At 46.7% G+C, this 26,845-nt stretch overlaps 1 protein-coding gene across 1 annotated transcript; it reads left to right on the top strand.

The window, feature by feature from the left end:
• The first annotated feature begins 826 nt into the window (after positions 1-826).
• On the top strand, positions 827-24,990 carry LOC129508317 (proteoglycan 4-like). Its single transcript, XM_055323272.1, has 11 exons — positions 827-833; positions 3,033-3,614; positions 5,060-5,188; positions 7,529-7,657; positions 9,998-10,126; positions 12,465-12,593; positions 14,933-15,061; positions 17,400-17,528; positions 19,866-19,994; positions 22,333-22,461; positions 24,800-24,990. Exons 1-11 carry the CDS (start codon positions 827-829, stop codon positions 24,973-24,975), a joined length of 1,797 nt encoding a protein of 598 aa, XP_055179247.1. The 3' UTR covers positions 24,976-24,990.
• Positions 24,991-26,845: the final 1,855 nt, after the last annotated feature.

Below are 26,845 nucleotides of genomic sequence, written 5' to 3'. Positions count from 1 at the left end.
AACTGCTTAGCAAGGCTTTATATTCATAATCTCTAAATCTTTTGTGGGGGGTGTGCCTTTCTAGAGAACTCTGGACACTGAATGTGAAGGTACGAAACCAGAAATCGGTTTTTTGCTTAGATTCTTTCTGTGGAATTTCTCTGTTCTTATCAATAGTTTAACTTCAACCCCCAGACCTATGGAAGAGATTTTCAGGTTAGGCTCTTCAATCTCTTGTCCTTGAAATACCGAGTCTTTTGGCAGAGATTCTTAAGTGTCCCACAGTACCCAAAAGATGAGTGACTCCATGTCAGTCATTTCCACTTTTTCCCCTCATTTTGGCCACTGAAGATTTGCTTAATGTATTTCTCCGATTTATGTTTATCTCATGTTTGTACTAATAATGTTGGACCTAAGGTTTATCCTTTCTTGTTTTACACATACACACACTCACAAGACTATTCTGGACTTTGGTTCAGGGGCCATTTATGGCTGAGGCTCAGTCATACCAATTCCCTTTCATTCTTGATTTCTCTCCATATTGCTATCACTCATCTCCTGCCACTTTAGCTCAAGTCCTAGACTTGCTCGTGACTGAAATGAAAGCTGGAGTTTTTGAATAAAGAAAAGGAAATGCCAAAAGAAAGAAATCTGATAAAATTAGAAAAGAGGAGAATCCCTCTGACCACTTATACATATATTTGTATATATGTATATATACGTGTGTGTGCTTGTCAAAGAAATGATACACGTGGCGTGTATGTATTATATATATATATATATATACGTGTATATATTTCAGTGGTATTATGGAAACTCAAGAATTTCATTGCTAAAATAATTTTCGATGCCGAGTGAATACCTATTTGCATTCGTTTTCATAATTATTTCTATAATTGGTTCTACAAGTAAATGCAGAAATAGCTGCATAGCCTTACTCCTACTACCTGCTTAGTACAGATATACAGAGAAGGCAATAATACATATTTAAATTATTCTTCTTGGGGATCCCTGGGTGGCTCAGGGGTTTAGCGCCTGCCTTTGGCCCAGGGCCCCATTCTGGAGTCCTGGGATCGAGTCCCACGTCGGGCTCCAGGCATGGAGCCTGCTTCTCCCTCCTCCTGTGTCTCTGCCTCTCTCTCTCTCTCTCTCTCTGTCTATCATAAATAAATAAATAAATAAATCTTTAACAAATAAATAAATAAATAATTATTTTCTAACAAATCGTATAATCACAATATTGGAATGATAGCTCACTTAGTCTTCTGTTCCTGCATTCCAACCCCCGGGTTCTTTCACAGAAAATAGATGCTCTAGGGCAGTCCCGGTGGCTCAGCGGTTTAGCGCCGCCTACAGCCCAGGGCGTGATCCCGGAGGACGTCAGGCTCCCTGCATGGAGGCTGCTTCTCCCTCTGCCTTTGTCTCTGCCTCTCTCTCTCTCTCTCTCTCTCTCTCTCTCTCTCTCTCTCTCTGTGTATTCTCATGAATAAATAAATAAAATCTTAAAAAAGAAAAGAAAATAGATGCTCTCTGAGAATTAAATGGTCAAATATAGAGAGGTAGATGGCTAAGTGTAAGTGCTATTGGAATAAATTTGCATATGAAAGGCCCTCAAAAAAACTTCTTTTAAGAAAACTCTATAAATCATTTTATCTGAGATGACTCCCTTTCTGTACTCATGCCAGCATCTCTGGAATCAAAACAAAAGTTCCAAAGTTTTCAATAAGATCTTTCTTCTTAAAAAAAAAAAAAAAAAGATCTTCCTTCTTAGTAGTTCTCAATCAATTGGTTATCCAGTTAGTAAGTTATCTGTTTTATATGGAAGGATTTCCATATTTTGTGGATGTAATTCTTAGGACCTGATCAAAATGCAGAGAAAAAGGGGAATGGAAAAGATATTTAGCTGGGAAGAAAGAAAAAGAAGAAGAAAGAAAGAAAAAAGAAAAATAGAAAATTTGGATCAGTAAAGATGCTGAATTAGATAAATATGTTAGAAATTCTAGGTCATTAAAATATACTGTGTTACTAGAGCTAGAGGCTTTGATTGGTCTTGTTCTTTGGAAGTTCCAGTCACATGAAAGAAAATCTCCACTTAAATGTCCCTAGAACAGATACTGATTAAAACATACACTGTTTCACATTTCTTTCTAAAGAGATTTTCTTTATTTAATTTTGGCTGCCTTTTGAGTGAAGCAGGAGACTACCATGGGATCATCGCTCTCAGAAAGCCAGGAGTCCCTGAAGTCCCTAGTCCAACTGTGATTGCATTACCTCTGACACAGAAATGCAAAGCAACAATAAATTCAAGGGTGCTTGCCACTGATGTTTTTTCAGTTCCTTACCTACTAGTGTCTTCTTCAACAAATCAGTATGTAGAGTCCACACTCTATTTTTTTAAAGAAATTCCAAGTAAATATAGATGATCTTCAGGTATTACTGATTTTACCTAAAACTCAATGATTCATTTGTATTAGTACTTATAAAGTAAAAAAAAAAAAAAAAACTTATGAAGTGCTATGTAATAACTGGTTACTCTTGTTAAAACATCTTGGGAGGGGAGGGATCCCTGGGTGGCGCAGCGGTTCGGCGCCTGCCTTTGGCCCAGGGCGTGATCCTGGAGACCCGGGATCGAATCCCACATTGGGCTCCTGGTGCATGGAGCCTGCTTCTCCCTCTGCCTGTGTCTCTGCCTCTCTCTATCATAAATAAATAAAAAAAATAAAACATTTTGGGAATTTCAACACTTGTTAAGGATCATGTCCACCAGTGACCAGGGTGTAGACTGATGCTATCAACATGTATTAAATGAGTAATATTACCTTACCTTAAGAACTCCCCAGAATTATTAACCCCCTCCACATACACACGAGTTTCATTTTTCTTCATTGTGTTCTAGACCCATGTTCTTTTTATGAGAATTATAGAAGATTGGAATGAAGAATAAACAAAGAAGCTACAGGTTGAAATATTATATTCTAGGTTCAGATACAAAGAATCTAATTTCTTTTACTTTTATTGGAGCTCAATTTGCCAACATACGGCATAACACGCAGAGCTCATCTCAGAAGCGGGCCCCGGGCGTAGAAGGGAGCGACTCCCGTGGTGGGGTCGCCAGCGCCTCGCTCTTCCTGCTCCTCGTCCGCACTGGCCCGATGGGCCGACCTGCTGCCTGGACTCAGCGCTTCTGGGGGGCTGCCTGGGCTGGGCCACCTGCTGCTCCGGGCTCCTCCCGCGGCCCCGCCCCTCCGGGCCCCGCCCCTCCGACGCCACGCCCCTCCGCGGCCCCGCCCCTCCGACGCCACGCCCCCTCCGCGGCCCCGCCCCTCCGACGCCACGCCGCGGGCTGCACGCTCTCTCCCAGCCCAACCGCCGCCTTCCCCATCGCCGCCGCCGCCTGGCCGCTGCTGGCGCCCCGGCAGCCCCCGGCCCGGCAGTCTCCGCCCGGCAGCCTCCGCCCGGCAGCCCCCGACCCAGCAGCCTCCGCCCGGCAGCCTCCGCCCGGCAGCCCCCGCAGTCTCCGGTGGGGCAGCCTCCACCGCCTGCCCTGCGCGCCGCCTGCTGGAAGGGGCTTGACCCCTGGACCCCGAGATCACCCCCCAGCCGAAGCAGAGGCTTAACCAGACGGAGTCTCCCAGGTACCCCAAGAACTTAAAACTCGTATTAATGACTTTAAGAGCTATGAGAAATGTTGTACTAACATGGATGGTTAATAATTTCTCAGCCTTCTAAGGAATCTGTAAGGATTAGTCATCTGAATGTTGGGTGAGAAGTACTTAAGCTATTTAGTGAGACCTCTCACCCAGTATTTTAAGAATCCCTTTTCTCTCTTAGGTACACATCCTCTTTTAATTAAGCAAACGTGTCACTGAAACTACAAAACAGTTACGCTTGCCGGTATCTTAGATACCTAGAGGACGTGATTTTCAGGTGTTACGCTTAGGATATTTGGATGTAAATTTTAGGGCATCTAGGGCCAAGTGTATTTTACTTATTTTTAATTAAAATCCAATAGACATGCAGCATATTATTTGCTTGAGAGGCAGAGTTTACTGATTCATCAGTTGTAAATAACAAGGACTCAGCAGTCCATCATGTGCCCTCCTTAGTGCCCATCACCCAGTCACCCCAGCCCCCAGCCCACTTCCCCTGCAGCAACCCTCAGTTTACTTCCTATGGTTGAGAGTCTCTTCTGGTTCGTCTCCCTCCCTGGTTTTGTCTTGTTTTGTTTTTCCCTCCCTTTAGGGCCAAGGAAATTTTAGAGACATTTTTGTAGTCATTACTTCTGCCAATTTAAATCACTTTATATCAGATATGAGTAAAAAGTAATTGCTCTGTAATGGCAGCAAATGTTTTTCTTAAGTAAGCTGCTGTTAATAAGTTGTTGGTTTTACATAATTGGTTTTCTGCCACTTGAGGACACTATCCCTAAAGTATTTGGGTGCACAGCTGAGTGCATTCAAAATAATCCTTTAAAAACTTTGGAAATGTACATCCGCTCTAGGTACCTGGGTTTTTGAAGGAATGAGGTTACATACAACAGGACAATTCTAGAAGTCATGATCTATATTTCCACTTATTTCCCAGGATCACATTTGTACCAGTACCACACTGTCTGGACGGCCACGGCTTTGTAGTACAACCTGAAATCTGGCATTGTGATGCCCCCAGCCGTGGTCTTCGTTTTTAATAGTCAGTCCCCTGTCTATTCGGGGTCTTTTCCGGTTCCACACTAAACTTAAGATGGTTTGTTCCGACTCTCTGAAGAAAGTCCATGTTATTCCGATAGGGATTGCATGAAATGTGTAAATTGCCCTGGGTACCATGACATTTTCACAATATTAATTCTTCCTGTCTATGAGAACGGCAAATTTTTCCATCTCTTGATGCCTTCCTCAATTTCTTTCAGGAACGTTCTGTGGTGTTTCGGGGTACAGATCCTTTACCTCTTTGGTTAGGTTTCTTCCCAGGGATCTTATGCTTTTGGGTGCAATTGTAAATGGGATTGACTCCTTAATTTTCGAGGCTCTTCTAACAACAACCTGTCAGTCAACAGCTCTTTCTATGTCCATTTATTTCCCAGGATCTGCTGTGGAAACAACACAAGAAAAAACGAGCAGACAACCCGGGGACACCTGCCCTGGAACGCGGGGGAAAATATTTACCATCTTCTGTAGCAGAGAACTTGACCCATCAGCGGAGATCCCAGAGGGTAACATGAAAATTGATTCATTAAATAACCTCAAGAAATCTTGTTAGGGGCACCTGGGTGTTTCTGTCAGCTAAGTTTGTGCCTCCTGGTTTCAGCTCTGCTCGTGACCTCAGGGTCATCAGATTCACCCATATTCAGCATGGAGCCTGCTTCGTACTCTCTCTTCCTTTCTCTCTGCCCGTCTCCTCCTTACACTTGCTCTTTTGCTCTCTGCACACGCACAAAACAGAATCATTATTCAGTTTTGCTCGTGGTGCCATTGTTAAGCAAACCTCCTAAGCCGTATTCTTTATGTTTCATGTGTCCAAATCTCAATTTAAAAGGTCCGTCATTAGTTTGTGGCCAAAATAGCGAAATCGCATTGAGAACTCTAATTTGGTCAGATTTAAGGGGAGGGGTTGTGAAGCTAACATTTGGACATACTAGTCCGTGTTAAATAGTAGCAAAATGTTTTCTGTTTTTACATTTTTGTATTGGAGTTCCAATTTGCCAGCATATAGCATAACACCCAGTGCTCATCCCGCCAAGTGCCCCCATCAGTGCCCATCACCCGGTCGCCCCAGCCGCCCGCCCACCTCCCCTTGCGCTACCTCTTGTTCAGTTCCCAGAGTTCGGTGTGTGTCCTGTTTTGTCGCCCTCACTGATATTTCCCCTCATTTTCTCCATCCCCTTTGTTCCCTTTCACTAGTTTTTATATTCCCCCAAAGGAATGAGACCATATCAAGTTTGTCCTTTTCCGGTGGACTTATTTCACTCAGCATAGTCCCTCCAGGTCCGTCCACGTCGGAGCAAATGGTGGGTATTTGTCGTTTCTCGTGGCTGAGTGATATTCCATTGTAGCCGTGGACCACATCGTCTTTATCCATTCATCTCTCGATGGACCCCGAGGCTCCCGCCACAGTTTGGCTATTGTGGACATTGCTGCCATAAACATCGGGGTGCAGGTGTCCCCGCATTTCACCGCATCTGCACCTTTGGGGTGAATCCCCAGCAGTGCAATTGCTGGGCCGCAGGGAAGATCTGTTTTTAACTCTTTGAGGAACCTCCATCCACACAGTTGGCCAGAGTGGCTGCACCAGGTCACATTCCCACCTACAGTGCAAGAGGGTTCCCCCTTGTCCGCATCCTCTCCAACATTTGTGGTTTCCTGTCTTGTGACTTTTCCCGCATTCCCACTGGTGTGAGGTGGTATGTCATCATGGGGGTTTGGATCGGTAGTTCCCTGATGGCCAGCGATGCGGGGCACGTTCTCATGTGCTTGTTGGCCGTGTCTCTGTCTTCCCCTGTGCGATTTCTGTTCGTGTCTTTTGCCCGTTTCACGATCGGATTGTTTGTTTCTCTGCTCTTGAGTGGAATGCGTCCTTTATGGATCTTGGACACTAGCCCTTTGTCTGAGAGGTCGTGTGCAAGTATCTGCTCCCGTTCTGTAGGTTGTCTTTTACTTTTGTGGACTGCTTCTTTTGCTGTGCAGGAGCGTTCGATCTGGGTGAAGTCCCAGCACTTCGTTGTTGCTTTTGTTTCTCTTGCCCTCGCGGATGTATCTTGCGAGACGTTGCTGTGGCCAAGTTGAAAAAGGGTGTTGCCTCTGTTCGCCTCTAGGATTTGGATGGATTCTTGTCTCACATTTAGATCTTTCATCCTTTTTCAGTTTATCTTTGTGTGTGGTGTCAGAGAATGGTCTAGGTTCCTTCTTCTGCATGTGGATGTCCAATGTTCCCAGCTCCGTTTATTGTAGAGACTGTCTTTACTCCAGTGCGTAGTCTTTCCTGCTTTGTCGCATATTAGTTGACCGTAAAGTTGAGGGTCCACTTCTGGATTCGTTGTTCAGTTCCATGGATCTCTGGGTCCGTTTTTGTGCCAGTACCACACTGTCTGGACGGCCACGGCTTTGTAGTACAACCTGAAATCTGGCATTGTGATGCCCCCAGCCGTGGTCTTCGTTTTTAATAGTCAGTCCCCTGTCTATTCGGGGTCTTTTCCGGTTCCACACTAAACTTAAGATGGTTTGTTCCGACTCTCTGAAGAAAGTCCATGTTATTCCGATAGGGATTGCATGAAATGTGTAAATTGCCCTGGGTACCATGACATTTTCACAATATTAATTCTTCCTGTCTATGAGAACGGCAAATTTTTCCATCTCTTGATGCCTTCCTCAATTTCTTTCAGGAACGTTCTGTGGTGTTTCGGGGTACAGATCCTTTACCTCTTTGGTTAGGTTTCTTCCCAGGGATCTTATGCTTTTGGGTGCAATTGTAAATGGGATTGACTCCTTAATTTTCGAGGCTCTTCTAACAACAACCTGTCAGTCAACAGCTCTTTCTATGTCCATTTATTTCCCAGGATCTGCTGTGGAAACAACACAAGAAAAAACGAGCAGACAACCCGGGGACACCTGCCCTGGAACGCGGGGGAAAATATTTACCATCTTCTGTAGCAGAGAACTTGACCCATCAGCGGAGATCCCAGAGGGTAACATGAAAATTGATTCATTAAATAACCTCAAGAAATCTTGTTAGGGGCACCTGGGTGTTTCTGTCAGCTAAGTTTGTGCCTCCTGGTTTCAGCTCTGCTCGTGACCTCAGGGTCATCAGATTCACCCATATTCAGCATGGAGCCTGCTTCGTACTCTCTCTTCCTTTCTCTCTGCCCGTCTCCTCCTTACACTTGCTCTTTTGCTCTCTGCACACGCACAAAACAGAATCATTATTCAGTTTTGCTCGTGGTGCCATTGTTAAGCAAACCTCCTAAGCCGTATTCTTTATGTTTCATGTGTCCAAATCTCAATTTAAAAGGTCCGTCATTAGTTTGTGGCCAAAATAGCGAAATCGCATTGAGAACTCTAATTTGGTCAGATTTAAGGGGAGGGGTTGTGAAGCTAACATTTGGACATACTAGTCCGTGTTAAATAGTAGCAAAATGTTTTCTGTTTTTACATTTTTGTATTGGAGTTCCAATTTGCCAGCATATAGCATAACACCCAGTGCTCATCCCGCCAAGTGCCCCCATCAGTGCCCATCACCCGGTCGCCCCAGCCGCCCGCCCACCTCCCCTTGCGCTACCTCTTGTTCAGTTCCCAGAGTTCGGTGTGTGTCCTGTTTTGTCGCCCTCACTGATATTTCCCCTCATTTTCTCCATCCCCTTTGTTCCCTTTCACTAGTTTTTATATTCCCCCAAAGGAATGAGACCATATCAAGTTTGTCCTTTTCCGGTGGACTTATTTCACTCAGCATAGTCCCTCCAGGTCCGTCCACGTCGGAGCAAATGGTGGGTATTTGTCGTTTCTCGTGGCTGAGTGATATTCCATTGTAGCCGTGGACCACATCGTCTTTATCCATTCATCTCTCGATGGACCCCGAGGCTCCCGCCACAGTTTGGCTATTGTGGACATTGCTGCCATAAACATCGGGGTGCAGGTGTCCCCGCATTTCACCGCATCTGCACCTTTGGGGTGAATCCCCAGCAGTGCAATTGCTGGGCCGCAGGGAAGATCTGTTTTTAACTCTTTGAGGAACCTCCATCCACACAGTTGGCCAGAGTGGCTGCACCAGGTCACATTCCCACCTACAGTGCAAGAGGGTTCCCCCTTGTCCGCATCCTCTCCAACATTTGTGGTTTCCTGTCTTGTGACTTTTCCCGCATTCCCACTGGTGTGAGGTGGTATGTCATCATGGGGGTTTGGATCGGTAGTTCCCTGATGGCCAGCGATGCGGGGCATGTTCTCATGTGCTTGTTGGCCGTGTCTCTGTCTTCCCCTGTGCGATTTCTGTTCGTGTCTTTTGCCCGTTTCACGATCGGATTGTTTGTTTCTCTGCTCTTGAGTGGAATGCGTCCTTTATGGATCTTGGACACTAGCCCTTTGTCTGAGAGGTCGTGTGCAAGTATCTGCTCCCGTTCTGTAGGTTGTCTTTTACTTTTGTGGACTGCTTCTTTTGCTGTGCAGGAGCGTTCGATCTGGGTGAAGTCCCAGCACTTCGTTGTTGCTTTTGTTTCTCTTGCCCTCGCGGATGTATCTTGCGAGACGTTGCTGTGGCCAAGTTGAAAAAGGGTGTTGCCTCTGTTCGCCTCTAGGATTTGGATGGATTCTTGTCTCACATTTAGATCTTTCATCCTTTTTCAGTTTATCTTTGTGTGTGGTGTCAGAGAATGGTCTAGGTTCCTTCTTCTGCATGTGGATGTCCAATGTTCCCAGCTCCGTTTATTGTAGAGACTGTCTTTACTCCAGTGCGTAGTCTTTCCTGCTTTGTCGCATATTAGTTGACCGTAAAGTTGAGGGTCCACTTCTGGATTCGTTGTTCAGTTCCATGGATCTCTGGGTCCGTTTTTGTGCCAGTACCACACTGTCTGGACGGCCACGGCTTTGTAGTACAACCTGAAATCTGGCATTGTGATGCCCCCAGCCGTGGTCTTCGTTTTTAATAGTCAGTCCCCTGTCTATTCGGGGTCTTTTCCGGTTCCACACTAAACTTAAGATGGTTTGTTCCGACTCTCTGAAGAAAGTCCATGTTATTCCGATAGGGATTGCATGAAATGTGTAAATTGCCCTGGGTACCATGACATTTTCACAATATTAATTCTTCCTGTCTATGAGAACGGCAAATTTTTCCATCTCTTGATGCCTTCCTCAATTTCTTTCAGGAACGTTCTGTGGTGTTTCGGGGTACAGATCCTTTACCTCTTTGGTTAGGTTTCTTCCCAGGGATCTTATGCTTTTGGGTGCAATTGTAAATGGGATTGACTCCTTAATTTTCGAGGCTCTTCTAACAACAACCTGTCAGTCAACAGCTCTTTCTATGTCCATTTATTTCCCAGGATCTGCTGTGGAAACAACACAAGAAAAAACGAGCAGACAACCCGGGGACACCTGCCCTGGAACGCGGGGGAAAATATTTACCATCTTCTGTAGCAGAGAACTTGACCCATCAGCGGAGATCCCAGAGGGTAACATGAAAATTGATTCATTAAATAACCTCAAGAAATCTTGTTAGGGGCACCTGGGTGTTTCTGTCAGCTAAGTTTGTGCCTCCTGGTTTCAGCTCTGCTCGTGACCTCAGGGTCATCAGATTCACCCATATTCAGCATGGAGCCTGCTTCGTACTCTCTCTTCCTTTCTCTCTGCCCGTCTCCTCCTTACACTTGCTCTTTTGCTCTCTGCACACGCACAAAACAGAATCATTATTCAGTTTTGCTCGTGGTGCCATTGTTAAGCAAACCTCCTAAGCCGTATTCTTTATGTTTCATGTGTCCAAATCTCAATTTAAAAGGTCCGTCATTAGTTTGTGGCCAAAATAGCGAAATCGCATTGAGAACTCTAATTTGGTCAGATTTAAGGGGAGGGGTTGTGAAGCTAACATTTGGACATACTAGTCCGTGTTAAATAGTAGCAAAATGTTTTCTGTTTTTACATTTTTGTATTGGAGTTCCAATTTGCCAGCATATAGCATAACACCCAGTGCTCATCCCGCCAAGTGCCCCCATCAGTGCCCATCACCCGGTCGCCCCAGCCGCCCGCCCACCTCCCCTTGCGCTACCTCTTGTTCAGTTCCCAGAGTTCGGTGTGTGTCCTGTTTTGTCGCCCTCACTGATATTTCCCCTCATTTTCTCCATCCCCTTTGTTCCCTTTCACTAGTTTTTATATTCCCCAAAGGAATGAGACCATATCAAGTTTGTCCTTTTCCGGTGGACTTATTTCACTCAGCATAGTCCCTCCAGGTCCGTCCACGTCGGAGCAAATGGTGGGTATTTGTCGTTTCTCGTGGCTGAGTGATATTCCATTGTAGCCGTGGACCACATCGTCTTTATCCATTCATCTCTCGATGGACCCCGAGGCTCCCGCCACAGTTTGGCTATTGTGGACATTGCTGCCATAAACATCGGGGTGCAGGTGTCCCCGCATTTCACCGCATCTGCACCTTTGGGGTGAATCCCCAGCAGTGCAATTGCTGGGCCGCAGGGAAGATCTGTTTTTAACTCTTTGAGGAACCTCCATCCACACAGTTGGCCAGAGTGGCTGCACCAGGTCACATTCCCACCTACAGTGCAAGAGGGTTCCCCTTGTCCGCATCCTCTCCAACATTTGTGGTTTCCTGTCTTGTGACTTTTCCCGCATTCCCACTGGTGTGAGGTGGTATGTCATCATGGGGGTTTGGATCGGTAGTTCCCTGATGGCCAGCGATGCGGGGCATGTTCTCATGTGCTTGTTGGCCGTGTCTCTGTCTTCCCCTGTGCGATTTCTGTTCGTGTCTTTTGCCCGTTTCACGATCGGATTGTTTGTTTCTCTGCTCTTGAGTGGAATGCGTCCTTTATGGATCTTGGACACTAGCCCTTTGTCTGAGAGGTCGTGTGCAAGTATCTGCTCCCGTTCTGTAGGTTGTCTTTTACTTTTGTGGACTGCTTCTTTTGCTGTGCAGGAGCGTTCGATCTGGGTGAAGTCCCAGCACTTCGTTGTTGCTTTTGTTTCTCTTGCCCTCGCGGATGTATCTTGCGAGACGTTGCTGTGGCCAAGTTGAAAAAGGGTGTTGCCTCTGTTCGCCTCTAGGATTTGGATGGATTCTTGTCTCACATTTAGATCTTTCATCCTTTTTCAGTTTATCTTTGTGTGTGGTGTCAGAGAATGGTCTAGGTTCCTTCTTCTGCATGTGGATGTCCAATGTTCCCAGCTCCGTTTATTGTAGAGACTGTCTTTACTCCAGTGCGTAGTCTTTCCTGCTTTGTCGCATATTAGTTGACCGTAAAGTTGAGGGTCCACTTCTGGATTCGTTGTTCAGTTCCATGGATCTCTGGGTCCGTTTTTGTGCCAGTACCACACTGTCTGGACGGCCACGGCTTTGTAGTACAACCTGAAATCTGGCATTGTGATGCCCCCAGCCGTGGTCTTCGTTTTTAATAGTCAGTCCCCTGTCTATTCGGGGTCTTTTCCGGTTCCACACTAAACTTAAGATGGTTTGTTCCGACTCTCTGAAGAAAGTCCATGTTATTCCGATAGGGATTGCATGAAATGTGTAAATTGCCCTGGGTACCATGACATTTTCACAATATTAATTCTTCCTGTCTATGAGAACGGCAAATTTTTCCATCTCTTGATGCCTTCCTCAATTTCTTTCAGGAACGTTCTGTGGTGTTTCGGGGTACAGATCCTTTACCTCTTTGGTTAGGTTTCTTCCCAGGGATCTTATGCTTTTGGGTGCAATTGTAAATGGGATTGACTCCTTAATTTTCGAGGCTCTTCTAACAACAACCTGTCAGTCAACAGCTCTTTCTATGTCCATTTATTTCCCAGGATCTGCTGTGGAAACAACACAAGAAAAAACGAGCAGACAACCCGGGGACACCTGCCCTGGAACGCGGGGGAAAATATTTACCATCTTCTGTAGCAGAGAACTTGACCCATCAGCGGAGATCCCAGAGGGTAACATGAAAATTGATTCATTAAATAACCTCAAGAAATCTTGTTAGGGGCACCTGGGTGTTTCTGTCAGCTAAGTTTGTGCCTCCTGGTTTCAGCTCTGCTCGTGACCTCAGGGTCATCAGATTCACCCATATTCAGCATGGAGCCTGCTTCGTACTCTCTCTTCCTTTCTCTCTGCCCGTCTCCTCCTTACACTTGCTCTTTTGCTCTCTGCACACGCACAAAACAGAATCATTATTCAGTTTTGCTCGTGGTGCCATTGTTAAGCAAACCTCCTAAGCCGTATTCTTTATGTTTCATGTGTCCAAATCTCAATTTAAAAGGTCCGTCATTAGTTTGTGGCCAAAATAGCGAAATCGCATTGAGAACTCTAATTTGGTCAGATTTAAGGGGAGGGGTTGTGAAGCTAACATTTGGACATACTAGTCCGTGTTAAATAGTAGCAAAATGTTTTCTGTTTTTACATTTTTGTATTGGAGTTCCAATTTGCCAGCATATAGCATAACACCCAGTGCTCATCCCGCCAAGTGCCCCCATCAGTGCCCATCACCCGGTCGCCCCAGCCGCCCGCCCACCTCCCCTTGCGCTACCTCTTGTTCAGTTCCCAGAGTTCGGTGTGTGTCCTGTTTTGTCGCCCTCACTGATATTTCCCCTCATTTTCTCCATCCCCTTTGTTCCCTTTCACTAGTTTTTATATTCCCCCAAAGGAATGAGACCATATCAAGTTTGTCCTTTTCCGGTGGACTTATTTCACTCAGCATAGTCCCTCCAGGTCCGTCCACGTCGGAGCAAATGGTGGGTATTTGTCGTTTCTCGTGGCTGAGTGATATTCCATTGTAGCCGTGGACCACATCGTCTTTATCCATTCATCTCTCGATGGACCCCGAGGCTCCCGCCACAGTTTGGCTATTGTGGACATTGCTGCCATAAACATCGGGGTGCAGGTGTCCCCGCATTTCACCGCATCTGCACCTTTGGGGTGAATCCCCAGCAGTGCAATTGCTGGGCCGCAGGGAAGATCTGTTTTTAACTCTTTGAGGAACCTCCATCCACACAGTTGGCCAGAGTGGCTGCACCAGGTCACATTCCCACCTACAGTGCAAGAGGGTTCCCCTTGTCCGCATCCTCTCCAACATTTGTGGTTTCCTGTCTTGTGACTTTTCCCGCATTCCCACTGGTGTGAGGTGGTATGTCATCATGGGGGTTTGGATCGGTAGTTCCCTGATGGCCAGCGATGCGGGGCATGTTCTCATGTGCTTGTTGGCCGTGTCTCTGTCTTCCCCTGTGCGATTTCTGTTCGTGTCTTTTGCCCGTTTCACGATCGGATTGTTTGTTTCTCTGCTCTTGAGTGGAATGCGTCCTTTATGGATCTTGGACACTAGCCCTTTGTCTGAGAGGTCGTGTGCAAGTATCTGCTCCCGTTCTGTCGGTTGTCTTTTACTTTTGTGGACTGCTTCTTTTGCTGTGCAGGAGCGTTCGATCTGGGTGAAGTCCCAGCACTTCGTTGTTGCTTTTGTTTCTCTTGCCCTCGCGGATGTATCTTGCGAGACGTTGCTGTGGCCAAGTTGAAAAAGGGTGTTGCCTCTGTTCGCCTCTAGGATTTGGATGGATTCTTGTCTCACATTTAGATCTTTCATCCTTTTTGAGTTTATCTTTGTGTGTGGTGTCAGAGAATGGTCTAGGTTCCTTCTTCTGCATGTGGATGTCCAATGTTCCCAGCTCCGTTTATTGTAGAGACTGTCTTTACTCCAGTGCGTAGTCTTTCCTGCTTTGTCGCATATTAGTTGACCGTAAAGTTGAGGGTCCACTTCTGGATTCGTTGTTCAGTTCCATGGATCTCTGGGTCCGTTTTTGTGCCAGTACCACACTGTCTGGACGGCCACGGCTTTGTAGTACAACCTGAAATCTGGCATTGTGATGCCCCCAGCCGTGGTCTTCGTTTTTAATAGTCAGTCCCCTGTCTATTCGGGGTCTTTTCCGGTTCCACACTAAACTTAAGATGGTTTGTTCCGACTCTCTGAAGAAAGTCCATGTTATTCCGATAGGGATTGCATGAAATGTGTAAATTGCCCTGGGTACCATGACATTTTCACAATATTAATTCTTCCTGTCTATGAGAACGGCAAATTTTTCCATCTCTTGATGCCTTCCTCAATTTCTTTCAGGAACGTTCTGTGGTGTTTCGGGGTACAGATCCTTTACCTCTTTGGTTAGGTTTCTTCCCAGGGATCTTATGCTTTTGGGTGCAATTGTAAATGGGATTGACTCCTTAATTTTCGAGGCTCTTCTAACAACAACCTGTCAGTCAACAGCTCTTTCTATGTCCATTTATTTCCCAGGATCTGCTGTGGAAACAACACAAGAAAAAACGAGCAGACAACCCGGGGACACCTGCCCTGGAACGCGGGGGAAAATATTTACCATCTTCTGTAGCAGAGAACTTGACCCATCAGCGGAGATCCCAGAGGGTAACATGAAAATTGATTCATTAAATAACCTCAAGAAATCTTGTTAGGGGCACCTGGGTGTTTCTGTCAGCTAAGTTTGTGCCTCCTGGTTTCAGCTCTGCTCGTGACCTCAGGGTCATCAGATTCACCCATATTCAGCATGGAGCCTGCTTCGTACTCTCTCTTCCTTTCTCTCTGCCCGTCTCCTCCTTACACTTGCTCTTTTGCTCTCTGCACACGCACAAAACAGAATCATTATTCAGTTTTGCTCGTGGTGCCATTGTTAAGCAAACCTCCTAAGCCGTATTCTTTATGTTTCATGTGTCCAAATCTCAATTTAAAAGGTCCGTCATTAGTTTGTGGCCAAAATAGCGAAATCGCATTGAGAACTCTAATTTGGTCAGATTTAAGGGGAGGGGTTGTGAAGCTAACATTTGGACATACTAGTCCGTGTTAAATAGTAGCAAAATGTTTTCTGTTTTTACATTTTTGTATTGGAGTTCCAATTTGCCAGCATATAGCATAACACCCAGTGCTCATCCCGCCAAGTGCCCCCATCAGTGCCCATCACCCGGTCGCCCCAGCCGCCCGCCCACCTCCCCTTGCGCTACCTCTTGTTCAGTTCCCAGAGTTCGGTGTGTGTCCTGTTTTGTCGCCCTCACTGATATTTCCCCTCATTTTCTCCATCCCCTTTGTTCCCTTTCACTAGTTTTTATATTCCCCAAAGGAATGAGACCATATCAAGTTTGTCCTTTTCCGGTGGACTTATTTCACTCAGCATAGTCCCTCCAGGTCCGTCCACGTCGGAGCAAATGGTGGGTATTTGTCGTTTCTCGTGGCTGAGTGATATTCCATTGTAGCCGTGGACCACATCGTCTTTATCCATTCATCTCTCGATGGACCCCGAGGCTCCCGCCACAGTTTGGCTATTGTGGACATTGCTGCCATAAACATCGGGGTGCAGGTGTCCCCGCATTTCACCGCATCTGCACCTTTGGGGTGAATCCCCAGCAGTGCAATTGCTGGGCCGCAGGGAAGATCTGTTTTTAACTCTTTGAGGAACCTCCATCCACACAGTTGGCCAGAGTGGCTGCACCAGGTCACATTCCCACCTACAGTGCAAGAGGGTTCCCCTTGTCCGCATCCTCTCCAACATTTGTGGTTTCCTGTCTTGTGACTTTTCCCGCATTCCCACTGGTGTGAGGTGGTATGTCATCATGGGGGTTTGGATCGGTAGTTCCCTGATGGCCAGCGATGCGGGGCATGTTCTCATGTGCTTGTTGGCCGTGTCTCTGTCTTCCCCTGTGCGATTTCTGTTCGTGTCTTTTGCCCGTTTCACGATCGGATTGTTTGTTTCTCTGCTCTTGAGTGGAATGCGTCCTTTATGGATCTTGGACACTAGCCCTTTGTCTGAGAGGTCGTGTGCAAGTATCTGCTCCCGTTCTGTCGGTTGTCTTTTACTTTTGTGGACTGCTTCTTTTGCTGTGCAGGAGCGTTCGATCTGGGTGAAGTCCCAGCACTTCGTTGTTGCTTTTGTTTCTCTTGCCCTCGCGGATGTATCTTGCGAGACGTTGCTGTGGCCAAGTTGAAAAAGGGTGTTGCCTCTGTTCGCCTCTAGGATTTGGATGGATTCTTGTCTCACATTTAGATCTTTCATCCTTTTTGAGTTTATCTTTGTGTGTGGTGTCAGAGAATGGTCTAGGTTCCTTCTTCTGCATGTGGATGTCCAATGTTCCCAGCTCCATTTATTGTAGAGACTGTCTTTACTCCAGTGCGTAGTCTTTCCTGCTTTGTCGCATATTAGTTGACCGTAAAGTTGAGGGTCCACTTCTGGATTCGTTGTTCAGTTCCATGGATCTCTGGGTCCGTTTTTGTGCCAGTACCACACTGTCTGGACGGCCACGGCTTTGTAGTACAACCTGAAATCTGGCATTGTGATGCCCCCAGCCGTGGTCTTCGTTTTTAATAGTCAGTCCCCTGTCTATTCGGGGTCTTTTCCGGTTCCACACTAAACTTAAGATGGTTTGTTCCGACTCTCTGAAGAAAGTCCATGTTATTCCGATAGGGATTGCATGAAATGTGTAAATTGCCCTGGGTACCATGACATTTTCACAATATTAATTCTTCCTGTCTATGAGAACGGCAAATTTTTCCATCTCTTGATGCCTTCCTCAATTTCTTTCAGGAACGTTCTGTGGTGTTTCGGGGTACAGATCCTTTACCTCTTTGGTTAGGTTTCTTCCCAGGGATCTTATGCTTTTGGGTGCAATTGTAAATGGGATTGACTCCTTAATTTTCGAGGCTCTTCTAACAACAACCTGTCAGTCAACAGCTCTTTCTATGTCCATTTATTTCCCAGGATCTGCTGTGGAAACAACACAAGAAAAAACGAGCAGACAACCCGGGGACACCTGCCCTGGAACGCGGGGGAAAATATTTACCATCTTCTGTAGCAGAGAACTTGACCCATCAGCGGAGATCCCAGAGGGTAACATGAAAATTGATTCATTAAATAACCTCAAGAAATCTTGTTAGGGGCACCTGGGTGTTTCTGTCAGCTAAGTTTGTGCCTCCTGGTTTCAGCTCTGCTCGTGACCTCAGGGTCATCAGATTCACCCATATTCAGCATGGAGCCTGCTTCGTACTCTCTCTTCCTTTCTCTCTGCCCGTCTCCTCCTTACACTTGCTCTTTTGCTCTCTGCACACGCACAAAACAGAATCATTATTCAGTTTTGCTCGTGGTGCCATTGTTAAGCAAACCTCCTAAGCCGTATTCTTTATGTTTCATGTGTCCAAATCTCAATTTAAAAGGTCCGTCATTAGTTTGTGGCCAAAATAGCGAAATCGCATTGAGAACTCTAATTTGGTCAGATTTAAGGGGAGGGGTTGTGAAGCTAACATTTGGACATACTAGTCCGTGTTAAATAGTAGCAAAATGTTTTCTGTTTTTACATTTTTGTATTGGAGTTCCAATTTGCCAGCATATAGCATAACACCCAGTGCTCATCCCGCCAAGTGCCCCCATCAGTGCCCATCACCCGGTCGCCCCAGCCGCCCGCCCACCTCCCTTGCGCTACCTCTTGTTCAGTTCCCAGAGTTCGGTGTGTGTCCTGTTTTGTCGCCCTCACTGATATTTCCCCTCATTTTCTCCATCCCCTTTGTTCCCTTTCACTAGTTTTTATATTCCCCAAAGGAATGAGACCATATCAAGTTTGTCCTTTTCCGGTGGACTTATTTCACTCAGCATAGTCCCTCCAGGTCCGTCCACGTCGGAGCAAATGGTGGGTATTTGTCGTTTCTCGTGGCTGAGTGATATTCCATTGTAGCCGTGGACCACATCGTCTTTATCCATTCATCTCTCGATGGACCCCGAGGCTCCCGCCACAGTTTGGCTATTGTGGACATTGCTGCCATAAACATCGGGGTGCAGGTGTCCCCGCATTTCACCGCATCTGCACCTTTGGGGTGAATCCCCGGCAGTGCAATTGCTGGGCCGCAGGGAAGATCTGTTTTTAACTCTTTGAGGAACCTCCATCCACACAGTTGGCCAGAGTGGCTGCACCAGGTCACATTCCCACCTACAGTGCAAGAGGGTTCCCCTTGTCCGCATCCTCTCCAACATTTGTGGTTTCCTGTCTTGTGACTTTTCCCGCATTCCCACTGGTGTGAGGTGGTATGTCATCATGGGGGTTTGGATCGGTAGTTCCCTGATGGCCAGCGATGCGGGGCATGTTCTCATGTGCTTGTTGGCCGTGTCTCTGTCTTCCCCTGTGCGATTTCTGTTCGTGTCTTTTGCCCGTTTCACGATCGGATTGTTTGTTTCTCTGCTCTTGAGTGGAATGCGTCCTTTATGGATCTTGGACACTAGCCCTTTGTCTGAGAGGTCGTGTGCAAGTATCTGCTCCCGTTCTGTCGGTTGTCTTTTACTTTTGTGGACTGCTTCTTTTGCTGTGCAGGAGCGTTCGATCTGGGTGAAGTCCCAGCACTTCGTTGTTGCTTTTGTTTCTCTTGCCCTCGCGGATGTATCTTGCGAGACGTTGCTGTGGCCAAGTTGAAAAAGGGTGTTGCCTCTGTTCGCCTCTAGGATTTGGATGGATTCTTGTCTCACATTTAGATCTTTCATCCTTTTTGAGTTTATCTTTGTGTGTGGTGTCAGAGAATGGTCTAGGTTCCTTCTTCTGCATGTGGATGTCCAATGTTCCCAGCTCCATTTATTGTAGAGACTGTCTTTACTCCAGTGCGTAGTCTTTCCTGCTTTGTCGCATATTAGTTGACCGTAAAGTTGAGGGTCCACTTCTGGATTCGTTGTTCAGTTCCATGGATCTCTGGGTCCGTTTTTGTGCCAGTACCACACTGTCTGGACGGCCACGGCTTTGTAGTACAACCTGAAATCTGGCATTGTGATGCCCCCAGCCGTGGTCTTCGTTTTTAATAGTCAGTCCCCTGTCTATTCGGGGTCTTTTCCGGTTCCACACTAAACTTAAGATGGTTTGTTCCGACTCTCTGAAGAAAGTCCATGTTATTCCGATAGGGATTGCATGAAATGTGTAAATTGCCCTGGGTACCATGACATTTTCACAATATTAATTCTTCCTGTCTATGAGAACGGCAAATTTTTCCATCTCTTGATGCCTTCCTCAATTTCTTTCAGGAACGTTCTGTGGTGTTTCGGGGTACAGATCCTTTACCTCTTTGGTTAGGTTTCTTCCCAGGGATCTTATGCTTTTGGGTGCAATTGTAAATGGGATTGACTCCTTAATTTTCGAGGCTCTTCTAACAACAACCTGTCAGTCAACAGCTCTTTCTATGTCCATTTATTTCCCAGGATCTGCTGTGGAAACAACACAAGAAAAAACGAGCAGACAACCCGGGGACACCTGCCCTGGAACGCGGGGGAAAATATTTACCATCTTCTGTAGCAGAGAACTTGACCCATCAGCGGAGATCCCAGAGGGTAACATGAAAATTGATTCATTAAATAACCTCAAGAAATCTTGTTAGGGGCACCTGGGTGTTTCTGTCAGCTAAGTTTGTGCCTCCTGGTTTCAGCTCTGCTCGTGACCTCAGGGTCATCAGATTCACCCATATTCAGCATGGAGCCTGCTTCGTACTCTCTCTTCCTTTCTCTCTGCCCGTCTCCTCCTTACACTTGCTCTTTTGCTCTCTGCACACGCACAAAACAGAATCATTATTCAGTTTTGCTCGTGGTGCCATTGTTAAGCAAACCTCCTAAGCCGTATTCTTTATGTTTCATGTGTCCAAATCTCAATTTAAAAGGTCCGTCATTAGTTTGTGGCCAAAATAGCGAAATCGCATTGAGAACTCTAATTTGGTCAGATTTAAGGGGAGGGGTTGTGAAGCTAACATTTGGACATACTAGTCCGTGTTAAATAGTAGCAAAATGTTTTCTGTTTTTACATTTTTGTATTGGAGTTCCAATTTGCCAGCATATAGCATAACACCCAGTGCTCATCCCGCCAAGTGCCCCCATCAGTGCCCATCACCCGGTCGCCCCAGCCGCCCGCCCACCTCCCTTGCGCTACCTCTTGTTCAGTTCCCAGAGTTCGGTGTGTGTCCTGTTTTGTCGCCCTCACTGATATTTCCCCTCATTTTCTCCATCCCCTTTGTTCCCTTTCACTAGTTTTTATATTCCCCCAAAGGAATGAGACCATATCAAGTTTGTCCTTTTCCGGTGGACTTATTTCACTCAGCATAGTCCCTCCAGGTCCGTCCACGTCGGAGCAAATGGTGGGTATTTGTCGTTTCTCGTGGCTGAGTGATATTCCATTGTAGCCGTGGACCACATCGTCTTTATCCATTCATCTCTCGATGGACCCCGAGGCTCCCGCCACAGTTTGGCTATTGTGGACATTGCTGCCATAAACATCGGGGTGCAGGTGTCCCCGCATTTCACCGCATCTGCACCTTTGGGGTGAATCCCCAGCAGTGCAATTGCTGGGCCGCAGGGAAGATCTGTTTTTAACTCTTTGAGGAACCTCCATCCACACAGTTGGCCAGAGTGGCTGCACCAGGTCACATTCCCACCTACAGTGCAAGAGGGTTCCCCTTGTCCGCATCCTCTCCAACATTTGTGGTTTCCTGTCTTGTGACTTTTCCCGCATTCCCACTGGTGTGAGGTGGTATGTCATCATGGGGGTTTGGATCGGTAGTTCCCTGATGGCCAGCGATGCGGGGCATGTTCTCATGTGCTTGTTGGCCGTGTCTCTGTCTTCCCCTGTGCGATTTCTGTTCGTGTCTTTTGCCCGTTTCACGATCGGATTGTTTGTTTCTCTGCTCTTGAGTGGAATGCGTCCTTTATGGATCTTGGACACTAGCCCTTTGTCTGAGAGGTCGTGTGCAAGTATCTGCTCCCGTTCTGTCGGTTGTCTTTTACTTTTGTGGACTGCTTCTTTTGCTGTGCAGGAGCGTTCGATCTGGGTGAAGTCCCAGCACTTCGTTGTTGCTTTTGTTTCTCTTGCCCTCGCGGATGTATCTTGCGAGACGTTGCTGTGGCCAAGTTGAAAAAGGGTGTTGCCTCTGTTCGCCTCTAGGATTTGGATGGATTCTTGTCTCACATTTAGATCTTTCATCCTTTTTGAGTTTATCTTTGTGTGTGGTGTCAGAGAATGGTCTAGGTTCCTTCTTCTGCATGTGGATGTCCAATGTTCCCAGCTCCGTTTATTGTAGAGACTGTCTTTACTCCAGTGCGTAGTCTTTCCTGCTTTGTCGCATATTAGTTGACCGTAAAGTTGAGGGTCCACTTCTGGATTCGTTGTTCAGTTCCATGGATCTCTGGGTCCGTTTTTGTGCCAGTACCACACTGTCTGGACGGCCACGGCTTTGTAGTACAACCTGAAATCTGGCATTGTGATGCCCCCAGCCGTGGTCTTCGTTTTTAATAGTCAGTCCCCTGTCTATTCGGGGTCTTTTCCGGTTCCACACTAAACTTAAGATGGTTTGTTCCGACTCTCTGAAGAAAGTCCATGTTATTCCGATAGGGATTGCATGAAATGTGTAAATTGCCCTGGGTACCATGACATTTTCACAATATTAATTCTTCCTGTCTATGAGAACGGCAAATTTTTCCATCTCTTGATGCCTTCCTCAATTTCTTTCAGGAACGTTCTGTGGTGTTTCGGGGTACAGATCCTTTACCTCTTTGGTTAGGTTTCTTCCCAGGGATCTTATGCTTTTGGGTGCAATTGTAAATGGGATTGACTCCTTAATTTTCGAGGCTCTTCTAACAACAACCTGTCAGTCAACAGCTCTTTCTATGTCCATTTATTTCCCAGGATCTGCTGTGGAAACAACACAAGAAAAAACGAGCAGACAACCCGGGGACACCTGCCCTGGAACGCGGGGGAAAATATTTACCATCTTCTGTAGCAGAGAACTTGACCCATCAGCGGAGATCCCAGAGGGTAACATGAAAATTGATTCATTAAATAACCTCAAGAAATCTTGTTAGGGGCACCTGGGTGTTTCTGTCAGCTAAGTTTGTGCCTCCTGGTTTCAGCTCTGCTCGTGACCTCAGGGTCATCAGATTCACCCATATTCAGCATGGAGCCTGCTTCGTACTCTCTCTTCCTTTCTCTCTGCCCGTCTCCTCCTTACACTTGCTCTTTTGCTCTCTGCACACGCACAAAACAGAATCATTATTCAGTTTTGCTCGTGGTGCCATTGTTAAGCAAACCTCCTAAGCCGTATTCTTTATGTTTCATGTGTCCAAATCTCAATTTAAAAGGTCCGTCATTAGTTTGTGGCCAAAATAGCGAAATCGCATTGAGAACTCTAATTTGGTCAGATTTAAGGGGAGGGGTTGTGAAGCTAACATTTGGACATACTAGTCCGTGTTAAATAGTAGCAAAATGTTTTCTGTTTTTACATTTTTGTATTGGAGTTCCAATTTGCCAGCATATAGCATAACACCCAGTGCTCATCCCGCCAAGTGCCCCCATCAGTGCCCATCACCCGGTCGCCCCAGCCGCCCGCCCACCTCCCCTTGCGCTACCTCTTGTTCAGTTCCCAGAGTTCGGTGTGTGTCCTGTTTTGTCGCCCTCACTGATATTTCCCCTCATTTTCTCCATCCCCTTTGTTCCCTTTCACTAGTTTTTATATTCCCCCAAAGGAATGAGACCATATCAAGTTTGTCCTTTTCCGGTGGACTTATTTCACTCAGCATAGTCCCTCCAGGTCCGTCCACGTCGGAGCAAATGGTGGGTATTTGTCGTTTCTCGTGGCTGAGTGATATTCCATTGTAGCCGTGGACCACATCGTCTTTATCCATTCATCTCTCGATGGACCCCGAGGCTCCCGCCACAGTTTGGCTATTGTGGACATTGCTGCCATAAACATCGGGGTGCAGGTGTCCCCGCATTTCACCGCATCTGCACCTTTGGGGTGAATCCCAGCAGTGCAATTGCTGGGCCGCAGGGAAGATCTGTTTTTAACTCTTTGAGGAACCTCCATCCACACAGTTGGCCAGAGTGGCTGCACCAGGTCACATTCCCACCTACAGTGCAAGAGGGTTCCCCTTGTCCGCATCCTCTCCAACATTTGTGGTTTCCTGTCTTGTGACTTTTCCCGCATTCCCACTGGTGTGAGGTGGTATGTCATCATGGGGGTTTGGATCGGTAGTTCCCTGATGGCCAGCGATGCGGGGCATGTTCTCATGTGCTTGTTGGCCGTGTCTCTGTCTTCCCCTGTGCGATTTCTGTTCGTGTCTTTTGCCCGTTTCACGATCGGATTGTTTGTTTCTCTGCTCTTGAGTGGAATGCGTCCTTTATGGATCTTGGACACTAGCCCTTTGTCTGAGAGGTCGTGTGCAAGTATCTGCTCCCGTTCTGTCGGTTGTCTTTTACTTTTGTGGACTGCTTCTTTTGCTGTGCAGGAGCGTTCGATCTGGGTGAAGTCCCAGCACTTCGTTGTTGCTTTTGTTTCTCTTGCCCTCGCGGATGTATCTTGCGAGACGTTGCTGTGGCCAAGTTGAAAAAGGGTGTTGCCTCTGTTCGCCTCTAGGATTTGGATGGATTCTTGTCTCACATTTAGATCTTTCATCCTTTTTGAGTTTATCTTTGTGTGTGGTGTCAGAGAATGGTCTAGGTTCCTTCTTCTGCATGTGGATGTCCAATGTTCCCAGCTCCATTTATTGTAGAGACTGTCTTTACTCCAGTGCGTAGTCTTTCCTGCTTTGTCGCATATTAGTTGACCGTAAAGTTGAGGGTCCACTTCTGGATTCGTTGTTCAGTTCCATGGATCTCTGGGTCCGTTTTTGTGCCAGTACCACACTGTCTGGACGGCCACGGCTTTGTAGTACAACCTGAAATCTGGCATTGTGATGCCCCCAGCCGTGGTCTTCGTTTTTAATAGTCAGTCCCCTGTCTATTCGGGGTCTTTTCCGGTTCCACACTAAACTTAAGATGGTTTGTTCCGACTCTCTGAAGAAAGTCCATGTTATTCCGATAGGGATTGCATGAAATGTGTAAATTGCCCTGGGTACCATGACATTTTCACAATATTAATTCTTCCTGTCTATGAGAACGGCAAATTTTTCCATCTCTTGATGCCTTCCTCAATTTCTTTCAGGAACGTTCTGTGGTGTTTCGGGGTACAGATCCTTTACCTCTTTGGTTAGGTTTCTTCCCAGGGATCTTATGCTTTTGGGTGCAATTGTAAATGGGATTGACTCCTTAATTTTCGAGGCTCTTCTAACAACAACCTGTCAGTCAACAGCTCTTTCTATGTCCATTTATTTCCCAGGATCTGCTGTGGAAACAACACAAGAAAAAACGAGCAGACAACCCGGGGACACCTGCCCTGGAACGCGGGGGAAAATATTTACCATCTTCTGTAGCAGAGAACTTGACCCATCAGCGGAGATCCCAGAGGGTAACATGAAAATTGATTCATTAAATAACCTCAAGAAATCTTGTTAGGGGCACCTGGGTGTTTCTGTCAGCTAAGTTTGTGCCTCCTGGTTTCAGCTCTGCTCGTGACCTCAGGGTCATCAGATTCACCCATATTCAGCATGGAGCCTGCTTCGTACTCTCTCTTCCTTTCTCTCTGCCCGTCTCCTCCTTACACTTGCTCTTTTGCTCTCTGCACACGCACAAAACAGAATCATTATTCAGTTTTGCTCGTGGTGCCATTGTTAAGCAAACCTCCTAAGCCGTATTCTTTATGTTTCATGTGTCCAAATCTCAATTTAAAAGGTCCGTCATTAGTTTGTGGCCAAAATAGCGAAATCGCATTGAGAACTCTAATTTGGTCAGATTTAAGGGGAGGGGTTGTGAAGCTAACATTTGGACATACTAGTCCGTGTTAAATAGTAGCAAAATGTTTTCTGTTTTTACATTTTTGTATTGGAGTTCCAATTTGCCAGCATATAGCATAACACCCAGTGCTCATCCCGCCAAGTGCCCCCATCAGTGCCCATCACCCGGTCGCCCCAGCCGCCCGCCCACCTCCCCTTGCGCTACCTCTTGTTCAGTTCCCAGAGTTCGGTGTGTGTCCTGTTTTGTCGCCCTCACTGATATTTCCCCTCATTTTCTCCATCCCCTTTGTTCCCTTTCACTAGTTTTTATATTCCCCCAAAGGAATGAGACCATATCAAGTTTGTCCTTTTCCGGTGGACTTATTTCACTCAGCATAGTCCCTCCAGGTCCGTCCACGTCGGAGCAAATGGTGGGTATTTGTCGTTTCTCGTGGCTGAGTGATATTCCATTGTAGCCGTGGACCACATCGTCTTTATCCATTCATCTCTCGATGGACCCCGAGGCTCCCGCCACAGTTTGGCTATTGTGGACATTGCTGCCATAAACATCGGGGTGCAGGTGTCCCCGCATTTCACCGCATCTGCACCTTTGGGGTGAATCCCCGGCAGTGCAATTGCTGGGCCGCAGGGAAGATCTGTTTTTAACTCTTTGAGGAACCTCCATCCACACAGTTGGCCAGAGTGGCTGCACCAGGTCACATTCCCACCTACAGTGCAAGAGGGTTCCCCCTTGTCCGCATCCTCTCCAACATTTGTGGTTTCCTGTCTTGTGACTTTTCCCGCATTCCCACTGGTGTGAGGTGGTATGTCATCATGGGGGTTTGGATCGGTAGTTCCCTGATGGCCAGCGATGCGGGGCATGTTCTCATGTGCTTGTTGGCCGTGTCTCTGTCTTCCCCTGTGCGATTTCTGTTCGTGTCTTTTGCCCGTTTCACGATCGGATTGTTTGTTTCTCTGCTCTTGAGTGGAATGCGTCCTTTATGGATCTTGGACACTAGCCCTTTGTCTGAGAGGTCGTGTGCAAGTATCTGCTCCCGTTCTGTCGGTTGTCTTTTACTTTTGTGGAAGTAGCAGTGTAAATCTGGAGATTTAGAAAGGAAACTGGAAAAAAAAAAAAAAAGAAAGGAAACTGGGATCTCATGGTGGGATTTCCATGGATGGATGTGGACAGGGTCCCTGGCCATTTGGGTGTTGCCTAGGGGAGTGGTGAGAAGGGATAGCGCCATCGGGTTGATGGAATGAACATTTGGTGACAGAGGGAAGGAGGGCCTTGGTGACTCTCAGAGTCCTGGGGGGTGGGTGTCATAGGCTATGGCAATGGAGGTGACCCTCTAAGAGAACATGAGACTCTCTCCGCTACCACTGTGGAGACTAAGAAGGATGAGGAGTCTGTAGAGACTCTGTCATATTGAGGAGTAGGAAAGATACCCACGCAGAGCCAGTGCAGTCCCTGCCTGCCCTCAGCCAGACCTTAGGCCAGGCTGCTCAGACGGGTGCTTAGATCAGTAGGCAAACAGCAGGGGACATGCCAG

Source organism: Nyctereutes procyonoides, unplaced genomic scaffold (genome assembly GCF_905146905.1).
Source record: "Nyctereutes procyonoides isolate TBG_1078 unplaced genomic scaffold, NYPRO_anot_genome, whole genome shotgun sequence".
Classification (NCBI taxonomy): Eukaryota; Metazoa; Chordata; class Mammalia; order Carnivora; family Canidae; genus Nyctereutes; species Nyctereutes procyonoides.
This window is presented reverse-complemented; position numbering and strand designations above follow the sequence as displayed.

What these genes read in the sequence shown, in the direction of transcription:
- LOC129508317 (XM_055323272.1), top strand. An exon ending in ATCAGCGGAGATCCCAGAGG is followed by an intron (nt 5,189 to 7,528) that starts GTAACATGAAAA and finishes TTTATTTCCCAG; the next exon opens with GATCTGCTGTGGAAACAACA. An exon ending in ATCAGCGGAGATCCCAGAGG is followed by an intron (nt 10,127 to 12,464) that starts GTAACATGAAAA and finishes TTTATTTCCCAG; the next exon opens with GATCTGCTGTGGAAACAACA.